This window comes from Hyperolius riggenbachi, chromosome 1, assembly GCF_040937935.1.
Source record: "Hyperolius riggenbachi isolate aHypRig1 chromosome 1, aHypRig1.pri, whole genome shotgun sequence".
Lineage (NCBI taxonomy): Eukaryota > Metazoa > Chordata > Amphibia > Anura > Hyperoliidae > Hyperolius > Hyperolius riggenbachi.
The window spans coordinates 579,627,130-579,640,901 of NC_090646.1; the positions used below are offsets into that span (position 1 = coordinate 579,627,130).

The 13,772-nt window shown below is 42.1% G+C and overlaps 1 protein-coding gene across 3 annotated transcripts in view; it reads left to right on the forward strand.

The window, feature by feature from the left end:
- Positions 1-13,772, forward strand: part of MARVELD2 (MARVEL domain containing 2) — a 64,360-nt gene that overhangs the window by 37,391 nt on the left and 13,197 nt on the right. For all 3 annotated transcript variants that reach the window (XM_068248122.1, XM_068248113.1, XM_068248103.1), the window contains exons 4-5: positions 4,744-4,898; positions 10,836-11,007. In XM_068248122.1, coding sequence (XP_068104223.1) covers positions 4,744-4,898; positions 10,836-11,007 — 327 coding nt within the window. The remainder of the gene's footprint in view (positions 1-4,743; positions 4,899-10,835; positions 11,008-13,772) is intronic.

The following is a 13,772-nucleotide window of genomic DNA, read 5'->3' on the forward strand; positions in this document are numbered from 1 at the left end:
CATGAGACCTGCACTGCTCAGTTTCTGCAGGTTATGCAAGAAGTTGCTGCTTGTGACGGCCACATGGGGGAAAGACCCAGCAGACAAAACCCCAGTATCAGGTATCCCCCTCCCCCAGTGTAGATAGCCAGATGTGCCCCCAGTATTAGGTTCACACTTTATTACAATCGCAGCCTATGCGTAAAAAGCACGGTAAGACCGCTTGCACTGCTAGTAGTAGGTGTGAAACCGGCCTGAACGATTTGCAATACTAGCTGTGCCTCAGAGGGGCTCACAAATTCTTGTTCTTACCACATTTTAGTGATGGCTAACCTTGGCACTCCAGGCGTGGTGGAACTACAAGTCCCATGAGGCATTGCAATACTCTGACAGCTCTAAGCATAACTCATGGAGGCAGAGGCATGATGGGATTTGTAGTTTTGTCACAGCTGGAGTGCCAAGGTTAGCCATCACTGTTAAAATCTAGGCCCATTTATTTTAGTATGGGGGGATCAGACTCAAGGATGGATAGAACCTACAAACTCCTTGCAGCTGCAAATAGTCTCTCCCAGGATTTGAATGCGGGACTCTTGTATTCCAGTAGATAGTGATAGCCACACTTTCATGAGCACGATACCCTTTCCATTATTTCTGGGGAGAATTGTCATTAAAAAAGAATGAGGTGACTTCAAGCTGAGGCAACCGGCACCATTCTGTTATCATTTACCTTAGTCCATGTCTCTTGCCGGTCCTCATGGTCACTATTCCCTGTTGTTTAGGTGGCTGCCTGTGCTGGCAGCAATAGGAAGCATTGATTGTAACAAGTGACACCAGTGTCAGTTGCTTCTACCTGTGATTCTGCATTTCTATTATTATATATAATAATGTCAAAGGAGTAGTAGAACTACCACCCCTAATGCTTAATGAGTTTATCAATTTAGATCAAAGGAAAAGATATGGGGGTTTGAAGGCCTAGATTGTATCAAACAGGTGCGTATATAACTTAACTTAAGGTCTCAATTCCATCATTATGTCAAGAAAACCATGTCAATCATAAAGATGGGAATAAAACCAAAGTACTGTATTTCTGTATTTTTGACACTAGTCTCACTTTTTCTCCCCAAAAAGTGGGAAAAAAAGTCACTGGGTCTTATAGTCCAAATGCAGGGAGTTCCTGACTTGTGAACGCCTGCCAATACAAACCTCCAACCCGCTGCAATGTCGGGGACTCCCTGTACTGTGCCCATGCAGAGAAGGACACAGGGACAAACATAGGACACAAGGGGGAGACACAAGAGGTACAAGGGGGGCATGAGGTACAAAGGGGACATAATCCACAAGCTTCCCCTTCACCATGGATGCACCAGGTTTAGTATATATTTTTTCCCCTGGTTTTTGTCCTCTAAACCTAGGTGCGTTTTATGGTCAGGAGCAGCTTTTTAGTCCGAAAAATACAGCATCCAGTATATGCAGCATCGTAGTATCCCCCCAGATGTTTAGAATATCGAAAAAAATAGCAAGGGGGAAGGGGGTCTTCCCAGTAAGAGGTGGCCAGTCTGTCAGCAATCTAGTAATTGCCGTGGTGAGGATATACTGGGTAGGTGTGCAGTATCGATGTGCCATTATTATGATACTATCATTTCAGGCTTACTTTTAAGGTGCATATTAATATTCTGATTTTGGAAAGGTCCGATTCAAATTGTTATCCTTTTATTTATAAAGTGCCTATATGGAGTGTATATTATGGACACGCAGCAAAAGTTGACCCAGGATGGGAAGAGGACTCCATCAGGCCTGCTCTGAGATCATCCTATGTAACTTATTCTTTTAAGCCCCATCTACACCATACAATTTTTTGTCCAATTCAATTTGAGTCATTGATTCTATTCAATTTGAGTCATTGATTCGATTCAATTCAAACCAACATGTCCAATCGGAATTCGATTCAATTCAATTTGCCATTGCAAAACAATGGCAAATTGAATCCCAATAGGACATGTCGGATTGAATCGAATCGGACAAACAATTGTATGGTGTAGATGGGGCTTTATGCCTAGTACACACCATACACTTTTCTGTTAGATTTCACCATACAATTTTCTGTTAGATTTTCTGTTAGATTATTTTCTGTAGTGACTGGTCATTATCTCTGGTGCATTGTCTTCTGTTTATCTCCTGCTGAGTAGACTAATGCCTAATAGGCAGATAGAGATAGATGGTTAGATAGATAATTTCCAACATGTTGGAAATTATCAATCTGACAGGTAACTATAACCGAAAATTGTATGGTGTGTGCCTAGCATTATGCTGGGAATACACGGCTCGATTCGGAGCCATTTTAGATGGCTCGATAGATCATTTCCGACACGTCCGATCTCCCGCCCGATCCTTTCGCCGCTTGATTCCGCATTGAAAACAATGGAAAAAGATAAGAAAACCGAGCGGAAGATAAGAGAACAGCCTGCGGAATCGAGCGAGAGAATCGAGCCGTGTATGCCCAGCATTAGGTCAGTCAAAGATCGGACCACCTTCCACCACTCTGCCTGCTGGGAGCTCAGTGCAAACTGATGCAGTGACAGGGAGAGCAGGGAGATTGGGGAAGTAGCAGCAAACACAATCAGTGAGGTATACAGATGTCTGCTATGAACAGTTGTGTGTTTGGAAATTGTGGTAGCCAGCCTAGCTTCAGTGGTTTTCCTGCTTCACTGGTTTGCTGGGATTCCAGTGCTTGTCTTTTGTTTATTTGATAGCAAATCATTTATTCTTTAAACAAGTCCTAAAAAGGAGGCCATGCCCATGCACATACTATAGAAACGATTTATTCAGGATACCCACTTCTATGGTAATTTTCCTGATTTCAGCAACAGAAATACTTCCTATGTCTATATATTGCTGTACATTGAAGGTAGCCCTGTCCTACCAGTGATGTTTAGCATAGTTACGTGGAGTTCTTTACTCTAGAGCATTCTGGGAGACCAGGTATATTTTGTACTTGCTTGGGAACAACACACTGTAGCAGGTCACATGGACCTATAAAAACACAAACCGTGACAACCAATCAAATAGCAGGACAGAGTAAATGGACCTGATGGTCATCACTTTCCCGGTGTTTGTGAGCCGCATACATCAGCATGTTTGAAACCGCTTTTAGACCTCCATTTTCTAAAGCAGAGCTCCCCAACCTCAAGGCCCTCCAACAGTACATGTTTTGCCAGCACCTTTGCCAGTGAAATTCATTTTAATTGACTCTTGTATGTGCCATGTATGTTTTGCAGAGGTTGGGTAATAAAAGTGTAGCAATGGTGACTATTATTATTAGTGTTACTGCAATTATAAAAGCAGTATTCAAGACCAAGGCTGACCTCCACGGCAATCTTAAAAACTGGCAAAAAAAGAAAGAAATCTGAGATAATCAGTTACGTGTGTACTTAAAACTGACCTCTTGTGTAAATGTAAATCCCACACTATCAGCACTATCAAGCAGAAGTTATAACAGAGTATCAAAAAAAAAATCCAGGTTTTGTTGGTCATACCCCTTTCTGAAAAACTGCCATGGCACTTTTCTGCCTTTGCAAAGACTGCTGAGAGATTGTGCCATCTGTGGTAGGAGCCGGAGCCCGTAGCGTGGCGCTAGTGGTACTCTGCTTCTACCTGTGCCACTAAGCCAGCCTATCTGAGAGAGGAGAGGTGCAATGGCACCCACAGTATGTTGCATTCCAGAGCTACCACAATGCTTCTCTGCTGCTTAATGAAGCAGCCAACCATTGCTGCATTGGGTAAAAAATATCAGGGGAGCAGTCAAAGTGTCATTCTGTTTCTTTTTCACTTTGGAATTTACAGCGGAAATAAATAAATCAAGTTTTGTTTCTTTTTCACTTTGGAATTTACAGCGGAAATAAAAAATAAATCAAGTTTTGTTCTTCTTCAGAAACCTATAGCCATCATTCACCCTAAGGTATTTTCCTAAGGTGAACAAGACCTCATTTCTCTCAGTTCCTAGGGGAATACTACTTCTGCACTTGCAGATCACAGTGTAACAAGTTCCGATGGTCACTCTATGTTTATAGGGTTGATCTCACCATTTACAGATATTCAGAGGGTCGAGTGTCAAACTACAATTCTGCAAATGCTGTTGCCATAAAAGATACATAACCTGTTAGAAAGCCACAGCAGTGGAGATTCCAGAAGCTTGGTTACTCAGTGATTAAACATTCCATATAGTGGTATGCATGGTGACAGAATCTCCACCCATTACATTCTTTCTAGATCCATCCCCATCCCCAGTATGGATTAGCCTAAACCAAAATGAACAGGGATGGGTGAAGAATCTGTCCCTGCCCATCAGTGGTCCCTTCATACTTAGGACTATTTATATACTGTTGCTACAGCAATGACTTAATCATCATGCAAGTCCCAACAGGAAGTAAGCTGAGTAATTTGTATATAATATAAATACAGTGTATTATGAGATTACATGCGGTATGTGGGCAAAAAATTGTCCACTGTGCCACAGGGGGCCATGTTTAAAGATTATAAATTCTGTAAAATACATGGTGTGACTTGTTTCGCTGGTAGGTTTGCGTCAGGGAGTCATGCAGATCTCTCTATCAGAGTTCTGGAGGGACAAAAGTAACACTTCCTTTCTGCCTGTTGTCATTCAAAGGATATGACTGTCATACAAAGCCCACACCTCGTTGATTTGTAGAACTGTGGAGTCATATATTTTAGTCTCTAACAATTGTGTTTTTTCTTCCTGTATTTTAGCGTGATGTGTCTGCAGGTAACGACCATGTGGTGGTTCAGGATGGCCCAGCACTGCAGCGAGCCAACAAAGTGGGTGAGATACGACCCGAGCTGATAAGTGGATATATCCCAGCAGGGCATATACCAAAGCCTATAGTAATGCCAGACTATGTGGCGTAAGTATTCACGGAGAGCATGATCACTTTGTATCAGATGCCTGATTTTTCCCTATAGTAAATTGGTGTAGCTGGAACAGGTGATAAATCTGCAGGCCCTGCACCACACCAGCACCACACCAGCACCATCCCTTTCCACTAAAAGGGACTCTTCTGACCAATATCAGGTTCTCAAAGTAAACTGGACTGGACCTGGCTTTAAAGTGTACTTGAGACATGATGAGATAAATGTGTGTGCACTGTGCAAAACATTAATAACCTGGCTATTCTACTTGTGTTATTTTGCTGCCTGGAAGAGGTCATTTCTAGGCATGGAAGTGAAAGCTTCTGTCTTGTTGGGAATATAGTAAACATCACAGATAAGCAAATTACATCCATAAAAGTTTTCCTGGCAGAATACAACTTCTGAGGGCAGGGAGAGATAAAATACATGAACTATTGACATTTTTTCGAACCCTGAGACACTAAATAGGCTGCCACTGATCAGAGATAGTAAAACATTCAAAACTTTGTAAATGTTTAAATATAATGCTGGATCCACACCATACAATTTTTCGGCCGATTTTATCTGGCCGATCGATTATATTCAGCATGTCCAATCTCAGAATCAAACAATTTTTTTGATCGATTTTTTTTTGACCAATTTCCGTTCATCTCTATGGAAATCGGTCAGAAAATCGCTCAAAAGAATCGTTCGATTCTGAGATCGGACATGCTGGATATAATCGGTCGGTCAGGTAAATCGGCCGAAAAATTGTATGGTGTGGATCCAGCATTGAGGAAAACCATGGGATGTTTAATAAAGTCATCATCAGGAGTATAAGGATAAATATAAATGTTTATCTCGTCAGTTTATTTTCACCTCAGGTTCACTTTAAAGAACAGCTATCATAAAGAAAAAAATAAAATGTAAAATACATGCAGAAAAATGAACAGTTCTCCCAGCGAAAAATGTACTATAATTTTTTTGTCCGATGTCGCTTACAGTAGGTAGTGAAAATCTGACAAGTTTCAGACTAGTCCATCTCCTCGTGGGGGATTCTCAGTTATTTCATTATTTACAAAAGCACTTCCTAACCTTCAGTTGCTCAGTCCAACTGCCAAAATAGCGTGCAAATGAGTAGGGAAGCTGGCTGACCACTTTGTATAGATCCTTTCCAGAGTGTGCTTTTGTAAAAAAATAAAGGTAATACTGAGAATAGCTCATGGGGACATGGGCCAGTCCAAACTCTGTCAGATGGAACTGTCAACATTTTACTACATACTGTAAGTGACAGCAACATAGGAGAAAAGACACGTATAATGCATTTAGTTTATATGTATGTATTTCATTTTTTTTTTTTTATTTTTTTTTTTTATTTTTTTTTTTTGTGATCGTGGTCCTTTAAAGTCAATCCCCTGTAAATGTTAAGATTTCTATTTAGAGATGCTTCATTCTGTATATCTGTAATGTCACTGCTTTGAGCTTCTGTTCAGTCTAATCGTCAGGATCTGCAGAAAGGCTCTTATGAGTTGCTGCATAAGCCATTTTCTGCACCACAGAGTTCAGGCGCAGGTGGCTGCAGTTTTGTCAGAATAGTCCCCTTTCCTTGTCTCCTCGAGCATGCTTCCAGGTGGGATGCTTCTGGTCACATGACCACATTCCTAAGCCAGGATTTTAGCTACAGAAGCTTTGTGGGATATGTGAAATATCTGATGAACAGGATCTCCTGGTTCTCTTGTTTTCACATGCTTGAGTCTCCTCAGTCAGTGGATGTCCTCCTCAGCCTGCACACTCCCACACACAGCCGGTAATTAGTTCTGTGGTGCATTCCCTGAGTTTCTGTTGGCATGAGGCGCTGGTGCAGCTCTGCCCCCTGGCTGATGTGATGCAGCATGAAGAAAGCTGTATACGCTGTCATGGTAACAAGTGGCATAATAAGCTGTGCATTTTTGTTGTATTTCATTTTTAGGTTTAGTAGTAGAAATAGTTGAATTGTTTTTGTAAATATTGTTTTAAACCTCTAATTGTTGGATTAACTGGCAAGCTTTTTCCACTAAAGAAAGGTATTTTTTATTGTGTTGTGTTAAAGCCAATATAACTCCAAACACACGGCCTAGTTATTAATTCCCAAATCTGTAGACCTTGCTTATGCAAAGTAATGGGGCGTATTTATAAAGATGGTGATCACAGTCAGTTGATCACAAGAAAAATTGTATATACAGTGGAACCTTGGTTTGCGAACATAATTTGTTCTGGAAACATGCTTGTAATCCAAAGCTCACTTACATCAAAGCAATTTTCCCTATAAGAATTAATGGAAACCCGGTTAATTCGTTCCACAACCTAAAAATAGTTATATTAAAATAGTATAAAATAAAAATGTAAACAAGACTTTAGTTATAAAGAACAGATTAACTGCCATCTGTTGGCTCACACCAACCTTTTTTTGGGGGGGAGGGGAGGGGGAGGGGCTTTAACAAGGAACTTATCCAGTGACAGTTACTTTTGAGGATTTCATGGAAATGTGAGTGTGCAGAGTCCCTACACTCAGGTTAAAATCCTGCAGCACCCAGGGCCGGATTTGTACTCTTCACCACCCAAGGCCGCTGTCACCAGCTGCCCCTCTTCAGTATAGGTAGCCAGATGACCCCTCCCCCTAGTATAGGTAACCGGATGACCCCTCCCCCTCCAGTTTAGGTAGCCAGATGACTCCTCCCCCTTTCCCTCTAGTATAGGTAGCCATATGACTCCCTTAATCCCTCCTTTTCCCACTCCCACCCCCCCATCAGTATAGGTAGCCAGCTCGCTTCCACACCATAGCAGCCATCAGTGTCACTCATTTCTCCACTCGTCTCCAGTGCCAAAGCTTCCTCTTTCCCTCTGTCTCCAATGCTGGCCAAGTCCATAGACACCCGCCATAATGCAAACGTGCACAGAGAGCAAGGTGGCCACTGCACAGGCCGCTGGCAGCAGAGTACCGTGGTCAGGCGCTCACCTGATCTCCTTGCATTGCAGCATTTGCAAGTTTGCAAGTGTGTGTGTGTGTGTGTGTGTGTGTGTGTGTGTGTATATGTATGTATGTGTGTGTGTATATATGTATATGTGTATGTGTGTGTATATATATATATATATATATATATATATATATATATATATATATATATATATATATATATATATATATATATATATATATATATATATATATATATATATATATATATATATATATATATATATAATAATAAAATGTAAAAAGCGGGTCGTGTTGCAGGTCTGGAGGCCTGTGGGTCGGGGTGCAGTTACCAGATTCACCAGAAAGCGGGTTGGGTGTGGGCAGCGGGGCTGTGGGTGCGGGTCTGAAAAATTAGACCTGCACAGGCCTCTACCTCAGAGCCGCCGTCAGGACATCACAACCAGTAGCCCTGTAAGGGGCCCGCAGTGACTGGGGAGCCTTGTCCCGCTCCCTGCTGAGTAACATACATTTAACTGTTTCCAGGCTCCAGCAGTGTGCATTGAACAGAAAAGGCAGCTAGAGTTCAGGAATTCCACGCTGAGGTTCTCAAATGGCGTGTATTTTTTTTTATTTATTTTTTCACTCACAGAGAAGAATTCCTCTGTTATCAGCTCATTAATTCACTGGCTATCCGGACCAGTTTAGCTTGGGTAAACAAAAGGAAGATCTTGGGTTAGTTATGAGCCAATTTGTATTTCTAGTAGCTGAGCAACAGGTCAGATTACAGAGCTTCTACACGTGGCAAGATGCACTCTGACAGCAGCAAATACTAGGGAATCCAGAATCCTGCTAGCTTGCTCCCTCTCCCTTTCTTCTCCCACTCTCCTTTAATGCTGGATACACACGGTGCGTTCCCACACTCGATTCTCCGCTCGATTCCTGGCCGCTCGATTATTTCTGACATGTCCGATTCCCATTTCGATGGGTCCCTTGTTTCTCATACTTTGCATGAGAATCGACCTAACAATCATCGTAATGCACTCGGAAATACTCGGAAACAATCGAGCAGCCGGGAATCGAGCGGGGCATCGAGTGTGGGAATGCATCGTGTGTACCCAGCATAATAGTTAGGACTCCTGATTTAAAGATCTGTAGAAACAGATGATCCCCAACCACCCTATCAATAATGTCCCCTCATAATCTGTGGTGCTATCCCCATGTATTGCAGAATCCTCAGTATAGCCATGTCCACAATGTATCACTCCTGCATTGCTATGTCCCCACAGTCTTCTGAGTACAGTTATATCTCCCCATATGTATCCTTTATTGCCATATGCCCACAGTATCCGCAGAATTGTGTTCTGGCCAAGATTAAAACATAGGACCCTATTGCTTCAAGGCTGAAATGTCTTCTATCCTTCATCACTCTCCATTCCTCCCTTCTCTTGCTGTCTCCTCTTTACCTTTTTTCTCCCTCCCCAATTCACTTTTTCTCCTAAATTTTCTCCTAGGTGGTATTTGATTTGGCGATCTTATGCATTTTAAACCACCAGCAAGCAAGGAAATACTCACTCAAAATAATTTTGAGGGTACTTATTCAATTGTAAAATGCTGAAAAGATATGTTAAATAGCAGATGAAAATTGTCTCGTACAAAATAGCTCAGGAGAAACACACACACACACACACACACACACACACACACACACACACACACACACACACACACACACACACACACACACACACACACACACACACACACACACACACACACACACACACACACACACACACACACACACACACACACACACACACACACACACACACACACACACACTTTCCTTCATTTCCTCCATTTCCTCTTGATATCTCCCTCTCTAAAAGTATTCCATTATATAGCAGGGTAATAGACTTATGTCTTACCATATTATTATTATTATGTATTTATATAGCACTGGCATCTTCTGAAGCACTGTACAGAGTACATAGCCATGTCACCGACTGTCCTCCAAGGAGCTCACAATCTAATCCCTACCATATTATTATACCTGTATATACTCGACTCCAATATTCAACTCTCTTAAGCTGAGCTTTCCTCAAAGTATTACTTACCATTGAGTAAATTGCTGCAAATGGGAATGTCACCATTATACACAGTACTCACAGTGTTGCCCGTGACTCGTGTATAAGTCGACCCCTATACTTTTTATGATGTGAATCAGACATACATTTTTAAACTTATACTCGAGTATATACAGTATGTATTTATATAGCACTGACCTCTTCTGTAACACATTACAGAGTACATAATCATGCCACCTCAGAGGAGCTCACAAACTAATCCTATCATAGTCATAGTCTAATATCCTACCAAATATTATTCATTTATATAACACTGGCATCATGTTTATTTTATGGGGAAATGCAGTTTTTTTATAGGGGTGGGGGCAGAGGGGTGTGAGGGGGTCCAATAAGTTTGCCTGGTATGGGGCCCACAAATTTCTGAAGGCATCCCTGATTAGCCTAACTTATCTAGGGATGGCAATGCTTAGAATTAATGGAGAAGCTTTCTCGTGGGAAAGGGGGTATCAGCTACAGATTGGGATAAAGTTCAATCCTTGGCTAAAGTTCCTCTTTATTAGTAACTGAAAGCTTTAACAACAACATTTTGTAAAGCACTCTTCTCCCATAAGATCAGAGGTCATTTTAGTCTTCCAGAATAGAACCATAATTCCCCTGATAGGCTTATTTTTTTTTACTAATGAACATCAAAAAACACACCCATTTTATGCCCCATACATACTATTGGGTCCTAAAATTCTTGCTAACAAAGCCCATAAATCTGCCCTCCGCTATGTTCTGTAAAGCTACTTTTATGGTCTTGTAAACAGATTGCTAGTACTCGTGGTCACTGCTTTATCCTAGATTATTTTCATTCTTGCACTGTACACTGTTGCATTCAGCAAACATATGTTCCATTTCTTTTCTTACAGAAAGTACCAGGCAATAAAAGCAGATGATGAGCGAGAGCGCTATAAAGCTGTATTCAATGACCAGTACGCCGAGTACAAAGAATTGTCAGCTGAGGTGCAGGCGGTCCTAAAGAAGTTCAGTGAGCTGGATGCTGTCATGAGCAAATTACCCAGAAACCCAGAGAATGAGCACGTGAGTACCTGCTTCTTTGTCATCATTCATCTTACATCATTCCCTCTGCCGTGTACACATCACTTACATCATTCCCTCTGCTGTGTACACATCACTTCCATCATTCCCTCTGCTGTGTACACATCACTTCCATCATTCCCTCTGCCGTGTGCATATCACTTCCATCATTCCCTCTGCCGTGTACACATCACTTCCATCATTCCCTCTGCCGTGTACACATCACTTCCATCACTCCCTCTACATTGTGCATATCAATTCCATCATTCCCTCTGCCATGTACACATCACTTCCATCATTCCCTCTGCTGTGTACACATCACTTCCATCATTCCCTCTGCCGTGTGCATATCACTTCCATCATTCCCTCTGCCGTGTACACATCACTTACATCATTCCCTCTGCCGTGTACACATCACTTCCATCACTCCCTCTACATTGTGCATATCAATTCCATCATTCCCTCTGCCATGTACACATCACTTCCATCATACCCTCTGCCATGTACACATCACTTCCATCATTCCCTCTGCCATGTACACATCACTTCGATTATTCCCTCTGCCATGTACACATCCCTTCCATCATACCCTCTATGTACACATCACTTCCATCATTCCCTCTGCCGTGTACACATCACTTCCATCATTCCCTCTGCCGTGTACACATCACTTCCATCATTCCCTCTACATTGTGCATATCAATTCCATCATTCCTTCTGCCGTGTACACATCACTTACATCATTCCCTCTACATTGTGCATATCACTTACATCATTCCCTCTGCCGTGTGCACATCACTTACATCATTCCCTCTGCCATGTACATATCACTTCCATCATTCCCTCTGCCATGTACACATCACTTCCATCATACCCTCTGCTATGTACACATCACTTCCATCATTCCCTCTGCCATGTACACATCACTTCCATCATACCCTCTGCCATGTACACATCACTTACATGATTCCCTCTGCCGTGTACACATCACCTCCATCATTCCCTCTGCCATGTACACATCACTTACATCATACCCTCTGCCATGTACACATCACTTACATCATTTCCTCTGCTGTGTACACATCACTTACATCATTCCCTCTGCCGTGTACACATCACTTACATCATTCCCTCTGCCGTGTACACATCACTTCCATCATTCCCTCTGCCGTGTACACATCACTTCCATCATTCCCTCTGCCGTGTACACATCACTTCCATCATTCCCTCTGCCATGTACACATCACTTCCATCATTCCCTCTGCCGTGTACACATCACTTCCATCATTCCCTCTGCCGTGTACACATCACTTCCATCATTCCCTCTGCCGTGTACACATCACTTCCATCATTCCCTCTGCCATGTACACATCACTTCCATCATTCCCTCTGCCGTGTACACATCACTTCCATCATTCCCTCTGCCGTGTACACATCACTTCCATCATACCCTCAGCCGTGTACACATCACGTCCATCATACCCTCTGCCGTGTACGCATCACTTCCATCATTCCCTCTGCCGTGTACACATTAACCTCTAGGTATTCTTGGAAAGTGCTGATCTACAGTGCACTAATTACTGACCAGTGCAAAGAGCCTTTAATGCAAAGTACTAAAAAAATTACAAATATCTGTCTGGAGTCAGAGTAGAACTTTGCATGTAGGATACTCACTTTTTATTACAAATAAGACAACTCAGGGCTAGTTCACACTGGGCACTTTGGTAGTGTCTTGCTGATCACCGGTGCTCAGCAAAAAGCTGTTTTTTTTACTGTACAGGAGAGCGATTTAGGAGTGATTACGTTTTGTGATTCTATAGCATTGAAATGCAATCTCTCCAAAAATGCTGCATGCACCATCAGCAAATCGCTAATCACTGGCGATCGCCACAGTGTGAACACTACCACTGACTTGCATTAGCAGCAGCACTTTTCTGATCCCCAGTGATCAGCAAATCACAGAAAAATCCCCCAGTGTGAACTAGCCCTCAGACCCTTTCGATTAACAATGAACACAACAAACCCAGAACTTATCACTCTGTTGAGGTTGCCTCGGTCTGGCTGATTAAGAGATCTGGACTGCATGTTGGCTGAGTGCATTGTTCCTTGCCATTCCATTGTGCACCATGCTTCTGTCCTTCCTTTCCCTTCTATATCAACAGAACCACTGTAGGCCCAGAGCTGTTGCCCAAGAGATTGAGCCCTGATCTCTGCATGTGACAGCAATTGTGCATGTGAACTAGAAATGTTCGATGAGATGCAAATAATTCAGTGTTTAAACCTGCTTTTCTGTCTCTGGGACGAGGAGGGCTTGCCATAATTGATATGGCGATGGATTATGAAAGTATACATCTGACAAAGAATACGAGCAAGGCAATTGTGAGCCAGAGTCCAGACCTTAATCCTGTAGAAATGCCGCCGAAGGCCTGGAAGTTGGCTTGTCTTGTGGGAATTCCAATCTGGCAATCCACTGACTTCTGTCTGAATTGTAACTGGACTTATCCGGTTACTAGGAATGTTTAGCTGTAATTATTGATGCCCGAAAGAGGCACGCAGCTGCTGAAAACAAAGCATCCCATATTTTTGCAACACCCTAATACGTATGGATCATTTTTCCTCAACAGATAGATTAACTTTTTTTTTTTTTTAAGGTTTATTGTACCAGGTTATTATGATAAATAGTTTTAGGACTTGTAACTGAAATCATGACCTGTTTTCATGCGTTTATGCAAAAATATTGTAAGTTCAAAAAGGTTCACAAACTTTAA